The sequence below is a fragment of the Oncorhynchus nerka genome, linkage group LG22 (genome assembly GCF_034236695.1).
Source record: "Oncorhynchus nerka isolate Pitt River linkage group LG22, Oner_Uvic_2.0, whole genome shotgun sequence".
In the NCBI taxonomy this organism is placed as follows: domain Eukaryota; kingdom Metazoa; phylum Chordata; class Actinopteri; order Salmoniformes; family Salmonidae; genus Oncorhynchus; species Oncorhynchus nerka.
Genome location: NC_088417.1, coordinates 89,682,003 through 89,701,935, shown reverse-complemented (window position 1 = coordinate 89,701,935; position 19,933 = coordinate 89,682,003). Strand labels below are relative to the sequence as shown.

The 19,933-nt window shown below is 43.9% G+C and overlaps 1 protein-coding gene across 2 annotated transcripts in view; it reads right to left on the bottom strand.

Moving 5' to 3' along the window:
* The window catches only part of LOC115125479 (integrin alpha-1-like), a 111,791-nt gene that overhangs the window by 46,936 nt on the left and 44,922 nt on the right, over nucleotides 1-19,933 (bottom strand). For both annotated transcript variants that reach the window (XM_065007553.1, XM_065007552.1), the window contains exons 3-10: nucleotides 16,228-16,340; nucleotides 14,140-14,228; nucleotides 11,684-11,798; nucleotides 9,667-9,794; nucleotides 3,498-3,646; nucleotides 2,933-3,083; nucleotides 1,404-1,578; nucleotides 494-567 (exon numbers count right to left, since the gene is read on the bottom strand). In XM_065007553.1, the coding sequence (XP_064863625.1) occupies nucleotides 494-567; nucleotides 1,404-1,578; nucleotides 2,933-3,083; nucleotides 3,498-3,646; nucleotides 9,667-9,794; nucleotides 11,684-11,798; nucleotides 14,140-14,228; nucleotides 16,228-16,340 (994 nt within the window). The remainder of the gene's footprint in view (nucleotides 1-493; nucleotides 568-1,403; nucleotides 1,579-2,932; nucleotides 3,084-3,497; nucleotides 3,647-9,666; nucleotides 9,795-11,683; nucleotides 11,799-14,139; nucleotides 14,229-16,227; nucleotides 16,341-19,933) is intronic.

Here is a 19,933-nt window from a genome sequence, read left to right as displayed (position 1 = left end):
AGACTTACTTTAGAGGTGTGGGCACTGAAACTATCCTGGATTACAGTTAGTATGAGTTAGTTAGTAGGACAGAGGAAAGGAAAGCAGAGACAGAAACAGACTTACTTTAGAGGTGTGGGCACTGAAACTATCCTGGATTACAGTTAGTATGAGTTAGTTAGTAGGACAGAGGAAAGGAAAGCAGAGACAGAAACAGACTTACTTTAGAGGTGTGGGCACTGAAACTATCCTGGATTACAGTTAGTATGAGTTAGTTAGTAGGACAGAGGAAAGGAAAGCAGAGACAGAAACAGACTTACTTTAGAGGTGTGGGCACTGAAACTATCCTGGATTACAGTTAGTATGAGTTAGTTAGTAGGACAGAGGAAAGGAAAGCAGAGACAGAAACAGACTTACTTTAGAGGTGTGGGCACTGAAACTATCCTGGATTACAGTTAGTATGAGTTAGTTAGTAGGACAGAGGAAAGGAAAGCAGAGACAGAAACAGACTTACTTTAGAGGTGTGGGCACTAAATCCAGCCTGGGACATCTCCATCTCAAAAGACGAGGTGTAGTTACCTGACGTTGCTGTGGAAAGGACATTCACATTGATCGGTTATTACATTATTACATGGTCTTGTTATCACATTGATTGGTTATTACATTATTACATGGTCTTGTTATCACATTGATCGGTTATTACATTATTACATGGTCTTGTTATCACATTGATCGGTTATTACATTATTACATGGTCTTGTTATCACATTGATCGGTTATTACATTATTACATGGTCTTGTTATCACATTGATCGGTTATTACATTATTACATGGTCTTGTTATCACATTGATCGGTTATTACATTATTACATGGTCTTGTTCTCACATTGATCGGTTATTACATTATTACATGGTCTTGTTATCACAATGATCGGTTATTACATTATTACATGGTCTTGTTATCACAATGATCGGTTATTACATTATTACATGGTCTTGTTATCACATTGATCGGTTATTACATTATTACATGGTCTTGTTATCACATTGATCGGTTATTACATTATTACATGGTCTTGTTATCACATTGATCGGTTATTACATTATTACATGGTCTTGTTATCACAATGGGTATTAAAGACCATGTAGAGATGATATGAATCTGGTCAATTTCTCTGATCAATTTCACCAGTATTTAGATCTGTAGCGAGGAGGAAATCTAGTGTAGAGGTTAGCATTGCTACTGCCTTCCTGAGGCTTCAAGTACTGTCGCCCTGACCCAGAAATGCCTTAGCTTTTTGGGTCAGTAGTATTGATGGTGCTTATTGAATGATGATCTGCTATAGTGAGTAGGTGAGAATAAACACTGCCATTTTTATCACCGAGTTCAAACAGAATGTGATTAATGAGGGAGTCATCCTACCCTCCAAGGCAAAGATCCTGCTGCCCAGGGCATCTACGATGTTCAGCAAGGCAAACTCATCCGACACGTTGAAGAAGTGATCTCCCACAGGATCGCTGGAGATCGACTGGATCTCCTCAATGAATTTCTTCACCTCCTTGATGCTTCTGTTGTTCCTGTTGTAATCACCAAGCACCTAAAAAAATATATTTGTTTTATTTATCTAAACCTTTATTTATCCTACATTTTCAATGACGATATCAAGTCTGAGAAACAGTACTTAATATATACTGAGTATACAAAACATTAAGAACACCTGCTCTTTCCATGACATGACAGACTGACCAGGTGAATCCAGGTGAAAGCTATGATCGCTATGACATGACAGACTGACCAAGTGAATCCAGGTGAAAGCTATGATCACTATGACATGACAGACTGACCAGGTGAATCCAGATGAAAGCTATGATCGCTTATTGATGTCACTTGTTAAATCCACCAATCAGTGTAGATGAAGGGAAGGAGGCAGGTTAAAGAAGGATTTCTTAGCCTTGAAACAATTGAGTCATGGATTGTGTATGTGTGCCAATCAGAGGGTGAATGGGCAAGACAAAATATTTAAGTGTCTTTAAACGAGGTATGATATTTTTAGATTTATTTAACCTTTATTTAACTAGGCAAGTCAGTTAAGAACAAATTCTTATTTACAATGACGGCCTACACCGGCCAAACCCGGACAACACTGAGCCAATTGTGTGCCGCCATATGGGACTCCCAATCATGACCGGTTGTGATACAGTCTGGATTCAAACCATGGTGTATGTAGTGATGCCTCTAGCACTGAGATGCAGTTCCTTAGACCGCTGCGCTACTCGGGAGCCCACTCGGGTATAAGGTGTGTCGCACCAGTTTGTGTCAAGAACTGAAACGCTGCTGTTTTTCACGCTCAACAGTCTCCTGTGTGTATCAAGAATGGTCCACCACCCAAAGGACATCCAGCCAACTTGACCCAACTTTGGGAAGCACTGGAGTCAACATGGGCCAGTATTCCTGTGGAACACTTGTAGAGTCCATGCCCTGATGAACTGAGGCTGTTCTGAGGGCAAAAGGAGGGGGGTGCTACTCAATATTAGGAAGGTGTTCCTAATGTTTGGTATACTCAGTGTACAGAATGTGGTCCATGTAAGAAACAGAACCTGAACCCATAACCCTGATCCTGCCTCGGCTGGAAAATTCCCAGTTAGAGGATTCCCTTCCTGCTTATTCTCTCCTGATTCCAAGAAGCCTCCAACCAGGATTTCTGGAAAACTTTGGCATTTTGGGAAAGTTGTACAACCCTTATCCTGCCTGCACCAAGCTAGCGAACCATCTAACCTAGGTGATGGATTGTGTGTTTATTTGAAGTATGTGAAAGGACCTGGATGTGAGCTTGTCCTGACTACAAGGTCTGTTACAGCTCTGCTCTGACTGAGGTGAGGAATACGATGGATGAGGTATTGTGGTTATTGAGGTATTATGGCCTTACACTTTTGAGATGGCCTCATACTCACAGCGATACCGAACCTCTCAATATCGTCCTCCTCACATTCTTTGATGACCTTGTCGAGGTTATAAAAGTCATGTGACTCTCCGTCCGTCACAATTATCATGACCTTCTTGACCCCCGGCCGCGCCCCTCGCTCCACAGTGAAGGCCTCTTTCCTGAAGGGACAACAGGGTTGATCAGAGGTCAAATGTCAAAGGTCATGGCATAAGTAGTGACATCCCTGTGATCATGAGATGTGGAAAATAGCATTTTACATCAGATCTAGTAACACAAAGGAAAGAGTGTGTTTCCGCGTTCAGGACACACAAACCATTAGGCATTAGAATATTTAATTTAATTGTATCTCTATGAAGCAAACACCCATTAATTCTAGACATTAAGAGAGAGCAACACCTTGAAAATACTTCATTCATTTTCACTCACTTCACACACTGTACAAGAAATAGACATGCTTAATTAACTGATAGGAACATTCAACTCAGCTGAACTCAATTCAATTAAGTCAAATTGAAATAAATTGAGCAGGACAAAACTGTACCAGACACCCCTGGTTTACTGTTGCACTGTACCTTGCCGTGTCAATTCCCAGGGCAGTCATAGTCTTGAAACCTGTTTGCTGGGGAAGTTTTGCCACTTTGGCCAGGAGGGATTGAGTGGTATCAAACTGGCTGAGGTTGACATTGTGAGTGACTTCCTCTCCATACGACACAATGCCCACCTGGAACAGAAATCTTATATTCAGACAGACTGACACTCACTCAAATACTCATCTCATCTTACTCACTCTCTTCCCTTCAACCTCCTTTACCCTCATCTCACTCTTTCCAATTCAACCTCCTTTAACCAAATCTCACTCTCTTCTCTTCAACCTCATCTCACTCTTTCCAATTCAACCTCCTTTACCCTCATCTCACTCTTTCCAATTCAACCTCCTTTACCCTCATCTCACTCTTTCCAATTCAAGCTCATCTCACTCTTTCCAATTCAACCTCCTTTACCCTAATCTCACTCTCTTCTCTTCAACCTCATCTCACTCTTTCCAATTCAACGTCCTTTACCCTCATCTCACTCTCTTCCCTTCAACCTCATCTCACTCTTTCCAATTCAAACTCCTTTACCCTCATCTCACTCTTTCCAATTCAACCTCCTTTACCCTAATCTCACTCTCTTCTCTTCAACCTCATCTCACTCTTTCCAATTCAACCTCATTTACCCTCATCTCACTCTCTTCCCTTCAACCTCATCTCACTCTTTCCAATTCAACCTCCTTTACCCTAATCTCACTCTCTTCTCTTCAACCTCATCTCACTCTTTCCAATTCAACCTCATTTACCCTCATCTCACTCTCCTCCCTTCAACCTCCTTTTACCCACATCTCACTCTCTCTAATTCAACCTCCTTTACCCACATCTCACTCTCTCTAATTCAACCTCCTTTACCCACATCTCACTCTCTCTAATTCAACCTCATTTACCCTCATCTCACTCTCTCTAATTCAACCTCCTTTACCCACATTTCACTCTCTCTAATTCAACCTCCTTTACCCTCATCTCACTCTCTCTAATTCAACCTCCTTTACCCATATCTCACTCTCTCTAATTCAACCTCCTTTACCCACATCTCACTCTCTCTAATTCAACCTCCTTTACCCTCATCTCACTCTTCCCTTCAACCTCCTTTACCCTCATCTCACTCTCTTCCCTTCAACCTCCTTTACCCACATCTCACTCTCTCTAATTCAACCTCCTTTACCCACATCTCACTCTCTCTAATTCAACCTCCTTTACCCACATCTCACTCTCTCTAATTCAACCTCCTTTACCCACATCTCACTCTCTCTAATTCAACCTCATTTACCCTCATCTCACTCTTCCCTTCAACCTCCTTTACCCTCATCTCACTCTCTTCCCTTCAATCTCCTTTACCCTCATTTCACTCTCCTCACTTCATCCCCCTTTACCCTCATTTCACTATCTCTAATTCAACCTCCTTTACCCATATCTCACTCTCTCTAATTCAACCTCCTTTACCCACATCTCACTCTCTCTAATTCAACCTCCTTTACCCTCATCTCACTCTTCCCTTCAACCTCCTTTACCCTCATCTCACTCTCTTCCCTTCAACCTCCTTTACCCACATCTCACTCTCTCTAATTCAACCTCCTTTACCCTCATCTCACTCTCTTCCCTTCATCCTCCTTTACCCTCATCTCACTATCTCTAATTCAACCTCCTTTACCCTCATCTCACTCTCTCTAATTCAACCTCCTTTACCCACATCTCACTCTCTCTAATTCAACCTCCTTTACCCTCATCTCACTCTCTTCCGTTCATCCTCCTTTACCCTCATCTCACTATCTCTAATTCAGCCTCCTTTACCCTCATCTCACTCTCTCTAATTCAACCTCCTTTACCCACATCTCACTCTCTCTAATTCAACCTCCTTTACCCTCATCTCACTCTCTCTAATTCAACCTCCTTTACCCTCATCTCACTATCTCTAATTCAACCTCCTTTACCCTCATCTCACTCTCTCTAATTCAACCTCCTTTACCCTCATCTCACTCTCTTCCCTTCATCCTCCTTTACCCTCATTTCACTATCTCTAATTCAACCTCCTTTACCCACATCTCACTATCTCTAATTCAACCTCCTTTACCCACATCTCACTCTCTCTAATTCAACCTCCTTTACCCACATCTCACTCTCTCTAATTCAACCTCCTTTACCCTCATCTCACTATCTCTAATTCAACCTCCTTTACCCACATCTCACTCTCTCTAATTCAACCTCCTTTACCCACATCTCACTCTCTCTAATTCAACCTCCTTTACCCACATCTCACTCTCTCTAATTCAACCTCCTTTACCCTCATCTCACTATCTCTAATTCAACCTCCTTTACCCACATCTCACTCTCTCTAATTCAACCTCCTTTACCCTCATCTCACTATCTCTAATTCAACCTCCTTTACCCACATCTCACTCTCTCTAATTCAACCTCCTTTACCCACATCTCACTCTCTCTAATTCAACCTCCTTTACCCTCATCTCACTATCTCTAATTCAACCTCCTTTACCCACATCTCACTCTCTCTAATTCAACCTCCTTTACCCTCATCTCACTATCTCTAATTCAACCTCCTTTACCCACATCTCACTCTCTCTAATTCAACCTCCTTTACCCTCATCTCACTATCTCTAATTCAACCTCCTTTACCCACATCTCACTCTCTCTAATTCAACCTCCTTTACCCACATCTCACTCTCTCTAATTCAACCTCCTTTACCCACATCTCACTCTCTCTAATTCAACCTCCTTTACCCACATCTCACTCTCTCTAATTCAACCTCCTTTACCCACATCTCACTCTCTCTAATTCAACCTCCTTTACCCACATCTCACTCTCTCTAATTCAACCTCCTTTACCCTCATCTCACTATCTCTAATTCAACCTCCTTTACCCACATCTCACTCTCTCTAATTCAACCTCCTTTACCCACATCTCACTATCTCTAATTCAACCTCCTTTACCCACATCTCACTCTCTCTAATTCAACCTCCTTTACCCACATCTCACTCTCTCTAATTCAACCTCCTTTACCCACATCTCACTCTCTCTAATTCAACCTCCTTTACCCACATCTCACTCTCTCTAATTCAACCTCCTTTACCCACATCTCACTCTCTCTAATTCAACCTCCTTTACCCTCATCTCACTATCTCTAATTCAACCTCCTTTACCCACATCTCACTCTCTCTAATTCAACCTCCTTTACCCACATCTCACTATCTCTAATTCAACCTCCTTTACCCACATCTCACTCTCTCTAATTCAACCTCCTTTACCCTCATCTCACTATCTCTAATTCAACCTCCTTTACCCACATCTCACTCTCTCTAATTCAACCTCCTTTACCCACATCTCACTCTCTCTAATTCAACCTCCTTTACCCACATCTCACTCTCTCTAATTCAACCTCCTTTACCCACATCTCACTCTCTCTAATTCAACCTCCTTTACCCACATCTCACTCTCTCTAATTCAACCTCCTTTACCCACATCTCACTCTCTCCAATTCCCTCTTTTCTAACTGTCCCTTCCTGTGACACACTCCAATGCTCCGAGACAGTCTGGTAAGGGAGGATATGTGGTTTGGTCTGGTGATTCTAATGTGATGTCATTCTCTTTTTAAAGCAGGGAGGATACTTATCCGGCTATGGAATATGTGATCTACAAAGGGAGAACTTCATAGGACAATATTTTCCAGCGCCGCACAGAGGGAAATGGTTATTTCACCATTAAACTAAACCACTGTGAACCAGCTCCTCTCCAGGGTCTGGGGTATTCTGAAGAGGAATCTCGACATAATGCCCTTGGACATTAAACTATTAACAGTATGGATGATGATTTAACAGTGGTTATTGTGAGAATAATGAACAATGACTGTAATGAATAGTTTAATAATCATAGAACTCAAAAGCAAGACGGTGACATACTACGCTGTTAAATAATGAGAAGATAGTGAATTGCATCAGTAGAACGTGACGACCCAGTTTATCAGTAGAATGTGACGACCCAGTTTATCAGTAGAATATGACGATCCAGTTTATCAGTAGAACGTGACGACCCAGTTTATCAGTAGAATGTGACGACCCAGTTTATCAGTAGAATGTGACGACCCAGTTTATCAGTAGAATGTGACGACCCAGTTTATCAGTAGAACGTGACGACCCAGTTTATCAGTAGAATGTGACGACCCAGTTTATCACTGGAATGTGATGACCCAGTTTATCAGTAGAATGTGACGACCCAGTTTATCACTGGAATGTGACGACCCAGTTTATCACTGGAATGTGACGACCCAGTTTATCAGTAGAATGTGACGACCCAGTTTATCACTGGAATGTGACGACCCAGTTTATCAGTAGAATGTGACGACCCAGTTTATCAGTAGAATGTGATGACCCAGTTTATCAGTAGAATATGACGATCCAGTTTATCAGTAGAATGTGATGACCCAGTTTATCAGTAGAATGTGATGACCCAGTTTATCAGTAGAATGTGATGACCCAGTTTATCAGTAGAATGTGATGACCCAGTTTATCAGTAGAATGTGATGACCCAGTTTATCAGTAGAATATGACGATCCAGTTTATCAGTAGAACGTGACGACCCAGTTTATCAGTAGAATGTGATGACCCAGTTTATCAGTAGAATGTGAAGATCCAGTTTATCAGTAGAACGGGACGATCCAGTTTATCAGTAGAATGTGATGACCCAGTTTATCAGTAGAACGTGATGACCCAGTTAATCAGTAGAATGTGACGACCCAGTTTATCACTGGAATGTGACGACCCAGTTTATCAGTGGAATGTGATGACCCAGTTTATTAGCGGAATGTGACGACCCAGTTTTTACAGTGGAATGCGACGACCCAGTTTATCAGCGGAATGTGACGACCCAGTTTATCAGCGGAATGTGACGACCCAGTTTATCAGCGGAATGTGACGACCCAGTTTATCAGCGGAATGTGACGAACCAGTTTTTACAGTGGAATGTGACGATCCAGTTTATCAGTAGAATGTGACGACCCAGTTTATCAGTAGAATGTGACGACCCAGTTTATCAGCGGAATGTGACGACCCAGTTTATCAGCGGAATGTGACGACCCAGTTTTTACAGTGGAATGTGACGATCCAGTTTATCAGTAGAATGTGACGACCCAGTTTATCAGTGGAATGTGATGACCCAGTTTATCAGTGGAATGTGACGATCCAGTTTATCAGTAGAATGTGAAGATCCAGTTTATCAGTAGAATGTGAAGATCCAGTTTATCAGTAGAATGTGAAGATCCAGTTTATCAGTAGAATGTGAAGATCCAGTTTATCAGTAGAATGTGACAACCCAGTTTATCAGTAGAATGTGACAACCCAGTTTATCAGTAGAATGTGGCGACCCAGTTTATCAGTGGAATGTGACGACCCAGTTTATCAGTAGAATGTGACGACCCAGTTTATCAGTAGAATATGATGACCCAGTTTATGAGGTTAATGAGCTGGTTGTTTCTTTATATCTTCTCTATTTCCTTCCTCTATTCTCCATTCTATCATCTATCCCAACCTTCTATTCCTCTATTCTCAGATCTATTCTCTATCCTAACCTTCTATTCCTCTATTCTCAGATCTATTCTCTATCCTAACCTTCTATTCCTCTATTCTCAGATCTATTCTCTATCCTAACCTTCTATTCCTCTATTCTCAGATCTATTCTCTATCCTAACCTTCTATTCCTCTATTCTCAGATCTATCATCTATCCCAACCTTCTATTCCTCTATTCTCAGATCTATTCTCTATCCTAACCTTCTATTCCTCTATTCTCAGATCTATTCTCTATCCTAACCTTCTATTCCTCTATTCTCTATTCTACACTCTAACCCAACCTTCTATTCCTCTATTCTCTATTCTACCCTCTATCCCAACCTTCTATTCCTCTATTCTCTATTCTACCCTCTAACCCAACCTTCTATTCCTCTATTCTTTACTCTATTCCTCGATCCTAGCCTTCTATCCCTCTCTCATTCATGGGCCAGAGTAGTTGATACTGGGTTCTTACAGGGTTCTTTGATGAAAATGTTCTACCTGTCTGGAATTATAAATGGTTCTTCTACAGTGACAAAGTGGACCTTCATCTAAGGTGTTACCCATGTGTTCTAGTGTACTGAAAGCAGAAATCACCTGGGACAGTTTAGCTCCAATTTCGATATTCTTCAGAAACTTGACCAGGAAATCAATGATGCTGGTCCAGGGCCAGATACTGTTGGAGCCGTCAAGAACCATGACAATGTCAAGCTCTTTGGCACACTCTGTAATGGGGCAGTTATTATTGGTGTAACACAACCAATATACAGTCTCACATATCACATACAATGTAGAAGTCCGTTAAAGAACATTACATGTGTGTTTTGTACATTATTGTTTAAACTATAGTTGACAACAGTTTTGACAATAAATGCATTAAATAGTTGGCTTGGGCTGTGGAGAGAGATGAAGAGAGGTGGAGAGAGGTAGAGAGAGAGGTGGAGAGAGGTAGAGAGAGGTGGAGAGAGGAGAGAGGTGGAGAGAAGTGGAGAGAGGTGAAGAGAGGTGGAGAGAGGAGTGAGGTGGAGAGAGGTGGAGAGAGGTGGAGAGAGGAGGAGTGAGGTGTAGAGAGGAGGAGAGAGGAAGAGTGAGGTGGAGAGGGGTGAAGAGAGGTGGAGAGAGGTGGAGAGAGGAGGAGTGAGGTGGAGAGAGGAGGAGAGGTGGGGAGGTAGAGAGAGCTGGAGAGAGGTGGAGAGAGGTGGAGAGAGGTCAAGCGATGTGGAGAGAGGTGGAGAGAGGAGGAGTGAGGTGGAGAGAGGAGGAGAGTGGAGGAGTGAGGTGGAGAGAGGTGAAGAGAGGTGGAGAAAGGTGAAGAGAGGTGGAGAGAGGCGGAGAGAGGAGGAGAGAGGTGAAGAGAGGTGGAGAGAGGTGAAGAGAGGGAGAATGCTACAACACAGCTCTCCCATCTAGTCCCTCTAAGACCTGTACAAATATTTTTTGCTTATATTTTAAAAGTAATGTAATGGACATGCCTTTTAAGTGGTATGCTGGTATGAATATTGAAACACATTCACAGGCTACATTAGAACCCACTTAGAATTCATGTCCATTACTGTGCCTAAAACTACAGAGTGGTGAGGAGCTGTGGAGATCACTGTACTGTTTACCTTCACTCACTGATCCCTCAGTGTGGAGAGAAGACAGAGATGACAACTCACTAAACTCGGTCCTAACTTGGGCATGCATGGGGGAGTTGAGAGACTGGACAGTAGTTTACGCTAAGCGGAATGTTCTTATGTACACAAGTGATGTCTCTCTCTGGCCACGTGGCTCTGAGGTATGGGAATGGAGGAATGGAGAGTGTTGGGGCGGGGTGGATAGAGATGGTGAGTAGAGGTTTGAGGGATAGTGTTTCTCTGGTCTGTGTTTTATTTATAATTTGTTATTTAACCTTTATTTAACTAGGCAAGTCAGTTAAAAACTCATTCTTATTTACAATGACGGCCTACCAAAAGGAAAAAGACCTCCTGTGGGGACGGTGGCCTGACTTAGAATTCCTCACAATCAAATGTCGACCGCATTATCTACCAAGGGAATTCTCTTCGATTATAATCACAGCCGTATATATTCTCCCCCAAGCAGACACATCGATGGCCCTGAACGAACTTTATTTGACTCTTTGCAAACTGGAAACCACATATCCTGAGGCTGCATTCATTGTAGCTGGGAATTTTAACAAGGCTAATCTGAAAACAAGACTCCCTAAATTGTAGCAGCATATCGATTGCGCAACCAGGGCTGGTAAAACCAACAACATTAAAATGTGTTCTGTGTTCTGTGCGGAGGGATGTTGAGAGGAATAGGGGGTGTAGCAGCAAGGTTGCCTTCAACACCCGCAACTAGTGGCAGCGTTGAGCGCGATGCAATTACCATCAAGTAGGCTTGGGTTTTGCTAGGGTGCTGCGGATCAGGATGGCGGATGGGCGTAAGCCGCAAACTCCAGCTCTGAGGGACATGTGTTTAATAACACTAACCCTAACCCAATCCCAAACCTTAACCATTAACTTAACCAATTGGAATGAATGCCTAAACTTAACAGTGTAGTTGTTTCTGTGTGTAAAGGGAGGAGTGTGAGGGGTACTGTCGTCTAGCTAGAGTTAGGGTGAACTTGTACCTTGCACAGCCGGGGCGATGGAGTTGAGCACCTGGAAGTTTGAGCTGACATTGGTACAGACCCCAGAGATGTATGTCTGCTGACCACACATGTAGCCGTACTGTGGACCACAGGCCTGGAAGACAAGAGCACACACACGTACGCACACACACACTTGTCACGGCGGGATCTGAAACAGGGTTTGCCACAGGAAAAACCTTAACTCTTAGCCCAAGAGGAAATGCACACAAACACACACACCGGGTTACGGTGTTTAATTTGGACTCAAAGTAACTGTCTCTCTGAAGTACATGATCTGATTGGTGAAGAAGACTCTCTATTCAACAGTCCTTATATGAGCAGTGAGGTATAAGCCCAGTAAAAAGGCAGAGAGGAAAGTTCTGGTCAGACCCGGGCCTTGTAATTAATCTCTTATAATGTCATTATTATAAATACTCAGACCCATTCATTTAGAGAGAGAGAGAGAGAGAGAGAGAAACAGGGAGAGAGAGAGAGAGAGAGACAGAGAGAGAGAGAGAGAGAGAGAGAGAGAGAGAGAGAGAGAGAAAGTGAGATGGGGGTCTGCAATTGCAAACAATATTTGGAAAATGGAATTACTTTAAATACTATAACTCTTCCAGATTATGTCCTTAGTGTTTTCCTACAATTTACTCCCCATATGAGGGATGTAGGAGTTTACAACTCAAACCAGTATTGATGAATCTGTTTTGTTTAACAAAAGTACATTGTGTGTGATATATATGTCAGCTCTACATACAGTAACAACCGTACAGTGTGTGTGATATACAGTTGAAGTCAAAAGTTTACATACACTTAGGTTGGAGTCATTAAAACTAGTTTTTCAACCACTCCACAAATTTCTTGTTAACAAACTATAGTTTTGGCAAGTCGGTTAGGACATCTACTTTGTGCATGACACAAGTAATTTTTACAACAATAGTTTACAGACAGATTATTTCACTTATATTTCACTGTATCGCAATTCAAGTGGGTCAGAAGTTTACATACACTACGTTGACTGTGCCTTTAAACAGCTTGGAAAATTCCAGAAAATGATGTCATGGCTTTAGAAGCTTCTGATAGGCCAAGTGACATCATTTGAGTCAATAGGAGGTGTACCTGTGGATGTATTTCAAGGTCTACCTTCAAACTCAGTGCCTCTTTGCTTGACATCATGGGAAAATCAAAAGAAATCAAAGACCTCAGAAAAAAATGGAGACCTCCACAAGTCTTGTTCATCCTTGGGAGCAATTTCCAAACGCCTGAAGGTATCACGTTCATCTGTACAAACAATAGTACGCAAGTATAAACACCATGGGACCATGCAGCCGTCATACCGCTCAGGAAGGAGACGCGTTCTGTCTCCTAGAGATGAGCGGAAAAGTGCAAATCAATCCCAGAACAACAGCAAAGGACCTTGTGATCTGGGTACAAAAGTATCTATATCCACAGTCAAACGAGTCCTACATCAACATAACCTGAAAGGCCACTCAGCAAGGAAGAAGCTACTGCTCCAAAATCACCATTAAAAGCCAGACTACGGTTTGCAACTGCACATGGGGACAAAGATCATTCTTTTGGAGAAATGTCATCTAGTCTGACGAAACAAAAATAGAACTGTTTGGCCATAATGACCATCGTTATGTTTGGAGGAAAAAGGGGGAGGCTTGCAAGCCGAAGAACACCATCCCAACCGTGAAGCACGGGGGTGGCAGCATCATGTTGTGGGGAGGGACTGGTGCACTTCACAAAATAGATGGCATCCTGAGGAAGGAAAATTATGTGGATATATTGAAGCAACATCTCAAGACATCAGAACTTAAAGCTTGGTCGCAAATGGACAATGACGTCAAGCATACACCCAAAGTTGTGGCAAAACGGCTTAAGGACAACAAAGTCAAGGCCTTGGAGTGGCCATCACAAAGCCCTGACCTCAATCCTATAGAAAATGTGTGGGCAGAACTGAAAAAGTGTGTGCAAGCAAGGAGGCCTACAAAACTGACTCAGTTACACCAGCTCTGTCAGGAGGAATGGGACAAAATTCACCCAACTTATTGTGGACGGCTTGTGGAAGGCTACCCGAAACGTTTGACCCAAGTTAATGAATTTAAAGGCGATGCTACCAAATACTATTTGAGTGAATGTGAACTTCTGACCCACTGGGAATGTGATAAATAAAATAAATAAAAGTTGAAATATATCATTCTCTCTACTATTATTCTGACATTTTGCGTTCTTAAAATAAAGTGGTGATCCTAAATGACCTAAGACAGGGAATTTTTACTAGGATTAAATGTCAGGAATTGTGAAAAACTGAGTTTAAATATTTTTGGCTAATGTGTATGTAAACCTCCGACTTTACCTGTATATGTCATCTCTACATACAGTAACAACTGTACAGTCCACTGGCTCTTGCAGTCCAGGGCTGCCATCTACATTGTCACGTGTCCTCTTACCAGAAAGCCTCCTTGAGGGTTGGTAACCAACGTCGTTCCCATGGTCATGTTTTCCTTGACTTCGTGTAAGTTAGGAATTGTTGTGTTTTCTGGGAAAATATGGAATAAACTCAGTGAAAGAAAGAAAAAACAGCTGCTCAAATTCCTGTATAATTTTCCCATAGAAAGAGAGACAGACCACCCCTCAAGCCCCTCTTGAACCCCTCCGGACTTCACTTTTAACAATGTGCACTATTGACATGTAGTTATTTATAGGATCATTCATTACTTGAGCTATGATCTAACTCTACAGTCTTCATATTTTGTTTTCCAGCATAAATACTGTAGTCTGGTAAGAGCATGACTCTAGCTATGCCAGGGTTGTGAGTTTTGATTCCAGCTGGGGTCACAAATACTCAAATGTATGCATGCTCTCACTGTTGTCTGTTAGGTCCGTTAGGGTGAATGTGTCTGCTAAATGGTATATCCTCTATGTATAATTGCATGTGATCTCTGTCTAGCAGCTTTTTTAAAGTCATCTCATCAGTAATCATGTAGGCTATTCTCATTATGTACTTTCTCTCTGTAGGTATTCTCATATTCACATAATTCACATCACACCCAGTGGCTGCAGAACAAAGAAGCCATCAAGCTATAGGACAATACAGCCATTGTAAGACTGACACTGTATATGACCAGATTGTCATGTGGAGGACAGATACCCTTATATCTCTTACAACCTTTAGCAGGTTATACATAAACAATGCATTTTCTACAGATACCAAAACAACAGATAATGTTCATGTTAAATATATAATAAATTATATTATGTATCCCAAATGTAATTGATTAAATTCCAATAAATTGATTTAGTAATCCTAACTAAGCTCAACCCATGGGGCGGTGCACAATTGGCCCAGCGTCGTCCGGGTTAGGTGAGGGTTTGACAGGGGTAGTCCGTCATTGTAAAATAAGAATTTGTTCTTAATTAAGTGACTTTCCTAGTCAAATAAATGTTCAATAAAATAAATAATAAATCTTGCCTGCTGGAAGTGAGTCAGTATCAGGGTTGGGGTCAAATCCATTTAATTTCAGTCAATGAAGTTTCCTTCCTTAATTTACTTTACTGAAATGGAATTGACCCCAACCTTGTTCAGTATTGAGTCAGCGTCATTAGAAGGCCAGAAGCTGAAGCATGAAGCAGTGGAATGGAGTCATATTGGTTATCTGGTTAGTTAATGATAATACAGTTGTGAGTGGATGAGATGAGACATTAAAATCCTGTTTATGTAGTGTCTTCCTGTTCTGCTGTCGTTCTGCTGTGCTTCACGTCCTGTCCAGCACACTGCCAGGGAGGCAGGGAGTCCCAGACCAGACCAGCACACTGCCAGGGAGGCAGGGAGTCCCAGACCAGACCAGCACACTGCCAGGGAGGCTGGGAGTCCCAGACCAGACCAGCACACTGCCAGGGAGGCAGGGAGTCCCAGACCAGACCAGCACACTGCCAGGGAGGCAGGGAGTCCCAGACCAGACCAGCACGCTGCCAGGGAGGCAGGGAGTCCCAGACCAGACCAGCACACTGCCAGGGAGGCAGGGAGTCCCAGACCAGACCAGCACGCTGCCAGGGAGGCAGGGAGTCCCAGACCAGACCAGCACACTGCCAGGGAGGCAGGGAGTCCCAGACCAGACCAGCACAACATACAATATTAGAGGCTATGCCTTAGATCAGCTAGTGCTGACAACTGGAGGATCAATAACGCAGTATCAATGGCACAAACACACACGTTTGTGTAACTAACCTTGTGGGGACCAACCCTAACCCTTAACCTAACCCCTAACCCTTACCCTAATTGTAAACCTAGGGTAAGGGTTCTAAGCCGAAAATAGCCTCTTTCCTTGTGGGGACCCGCGAAATGTCCACAGTTGTCCGAGTTTTCCTTGTTTTACTATACTTGACCTCACAAGGATAGTTAAAACACACGCACGCACGCACGCACGCACGCACGCACGCACGCACGCACGCACGCACGCACGCACGCACGCACACACACACACACACACACACACACACACACACACACACACACACACACACACACAGGTTCTCACCAGGCAGCTCCAGTTTGATACATCTAGGGTTTGGTCCTTGACCCACACGGCATTTGTAGACATCTCCAGTCCGTTTGGCTGGCTGGCCGGCCAGGGGAGAACCAATCAGCACCCTTTAAAGAGAGACAGAGGAGAGAGGTTAGCAGACTATTCCATACCCCAGCCACCATACATTTGACAGGATATGGTGACATTGTAAGCAACAACTGGAAATCACCTCATGACCAGGGGTTGAGTTCTTGGTTTTTCTCACTAACAAAACACTATAAGAAAAGGTATCTGAAAAAGTGCAGTGGAAAGTATACATTTGAACAGTTAGGCCTACCATGTTTACTCATTACATTGTTTACATGTTCTGAGTGAGTAACCCACACTCTGCGTTGCAATACAGTTTGTTAGCTGAGTGCGATAACAAACTCCAGCTGGGCTTGGTTCTCTCAGAAATCTTTTGAGTAGGATACGAGTCTAAACTATGCTAGTTATCTGCTAGCATGTAAACAGTCCGCTAATTAACATTCCACCCTCCTAATGGCCCCTGATCACCTAAATAGGGAGCCAGTGGTGGGAACACACAAACACACAGCCATCTGAGAGAGAGAAAGCTGTAATCATCTCAGATCACACAGCTACAGTTACATACTGTATAGACATCTGTGCCTGACCCTCACTGTCCTAGCACTCTGTCCAGGCACACTGACCTAGCTGTCCTAGCACACTGACCTAATACACTGACCTAGCTGTCCTAGCACACTGACTTAGCTGTCCTAGCACACTGACCAAGCTGTCCTAGCACACTGACCGAGCTGTCCTAGCACACTGACTTAGCTGTCCTTGCACACTGACCTAGCTGTCCTAGCATACTGACTTAGTTGTCCTAGCACACTGACTTAGCTGTCCTTGCACACTGACTTAGCTGTCCTAGCACACTGACCTAGCTGTCCTAGCACACTGACCTAGCTGTCCTAGCACACTGACTTAGCTGTCCTAGCACACTGACTTAGCTGTCCTTGCACACTGACCTAGCTGTCCTAGCACACTGACCTAGCTGTCCTAGCACACTGACTTAGCTGTCCTTGCACACTGACCTAGCTGTCCTAGCACACTGACCTAGCTGTCCTAGCACACTGAACTAGCACTCTGCCCAAGCACACAGTTCTAGCTGTCCTAGCACACTGAACCAGCACTCTGCCCAAGCACACAGTCCTAGCTGTCCTAGCACACTGAACTAGCACTCTGCCCAAGCACACTGACCTAGCTGTCCTAGCACACTGACCTAGCTGTCCTAGCACACTGACCTAGCTGTCCTAGCACACTGACTTAGCTGTCCTTGCACACTGACCTAGCTGTCCTAGCACACTGACCTAGCTGTCCTAGCACACTGAACTAGCACTCTGCCCAAGCACACTGAACTAGCACTCTGTCCAAGCACACTGACCTAGCACTCTGTCTAAGCACACTGTCCTAGCACACTGACCTAGCTCACTGACCTAGCACACTGTCCTAGCACTCTGTCCAAGCACACTTTCCTAGCACACTGACCTAGCACACTGTCCTAGAACACTGACCTAGCACATTGACCTAGCACACTGTCCTAGCTGTTCTAGCACACTGACCTAGCACACTGTCCTAGCACACTGACCTAGCTGTCCTAGTACACTGTCCTAGCACTCTGTTCAGGCACACTGTCCTAGCACACTGTCCTAGCACACTGACCTAGCACACTGACCTAGCACACTGACCTAGCACACTGTCCTAGCTGTCCTAGCACACTGTCCTAGCTGTCCTAGCACACTGTCCTAGCACACTGAACTAGCAGACTGTCCTAGCACTCTGTTCAGGCACACTGTCCTAGCACACTGTCCTAGCACACTGATCTAGCACACTGACCTAGCACACTGTCCTAGCTGTCCTAGCACACTGTCCTAGCACACTGTCCTAGCACACTGAACTAGCACTCTGTTCAAGCACACTGAACTAGCACACTGACCTAGCACACTGACCTAGCACACTGTCCTAGCACTCTGTCCAAGCACACTGTCCTAGCACTCTGTCCAAGCACACTGACCTAGCACTCTGTCCAAGCACACTGTCCTAGCACACTGACCTAGCACACTGACCTAGCACTCTGACCTAGAACTCTGTACTAGCACTCTGTCCTAGCACACTGACCTAGCACTCTGTTCAAGCACACTGAACTAGCACACTGACCTAGCACACTGACCTAGCACACTGTCCTAGCACTCTGTCCAAGCACACTGTCCTAGCACTCTGTCCAAGCACACTGACCTAGCATTCTGTCCTAGCACACTGACCTAGCACTCTGTCCAAGCACACAGAACTAGCACACTGACCTAGCACACTGACCTAGCACTCTGTTCAAGCACACTGACCTAGCACACTGACCTAGCTGTTTGAGCACACTGACCTAGCACACTGTCCTAGCTGTCAGAGCACACTGACCGAGCACACTGTCCTAGCACACTGTCCTAGCTGTCATAGCACACTGTCCAAGCACACTGACCTAGCTCACTGACCTAGCTGTTATAGCACACTGACCTAGCTCACTGACCTAGCTCACTGACCTAGAAGTCATAGCACACTGACCTAGCTCACTGACCTAGCTGTTATAGCACACTGACCTAGAAGTCATAGCTCACTGACCTAGAAGTCATAGCACACTGACCTAGCTGTTATAGCTCACTGACCTAGAAGTCATAGCACACTGACCTAGCACACTGACCTAGCACACTGACCTAGAAGTCATAGCACACTGACCTAGCTGTTATAGCTCACTGACCTAGCTGTTATAGCTCACTGACCTAGAAGTCATAGCTCACTGACCTAGAAGTCATAGCACACTGACCTAGCTTACTGACCTAGAAGTCATAGCACACTGACCTAGCACACTGACCTTGCTGTTATAGCTCACTGACCTAGCACACTGACCTAGCACACTGACCTAGCACACTGACCTAGCACACTGACCTAGCTGTTATAGCTCACTGACCTAGCACACTGACCTAGCTCACTGAACTAGCTGTTATAGCTCACTGACCTAGCACACTGACCTAGCACACTGAACTAGCTGTTATAGCTCACTGACCTAGCACACTGAACTAGCACACTGAACTAGCTGTTATAGCTCACTGACCTAGCACACTGACCTAGCACACTGAACTAGCTGTTATAGCTCACTGACCTAGCACACTGACCTTGCTGTTATAGCTCACTGACCTAGCACACTGACCTAGCACACTGACCTAGCACACTGACCTAGCACACTGACCTAGCTGTTATAGCTCACTGACCTAGCACACTGACCTAGCACACTGAACTAGCTGTTATAGCTCATTGACCTAGCACACTGACCTAGAAGTCATAGCTCACTGACCTAGAAGTCATAGCACACTGACCTAGAAGTCATAGCACACTGACCTAGCACACTGACCTAGAAGTCATAGCTCACTGACCTAGAAGTCATAGCACACTGACCTAGAAGTCATAGCTCACTGACCTAGAAGTCATAGCACACTGACCTAGAAGTCATAGCACACTGACCTAGCTGTTATAGCACACTGACCTAGAAGTCATAGCTCACTGACCTAGAAGTCATAGCTCACTGACCTAGAAGTCATAGCACACTGACCTAGAAGTCATAGCACACTGACCTAGCTGTTATAGCTCACTGACCTAGAAGTCATAGCAC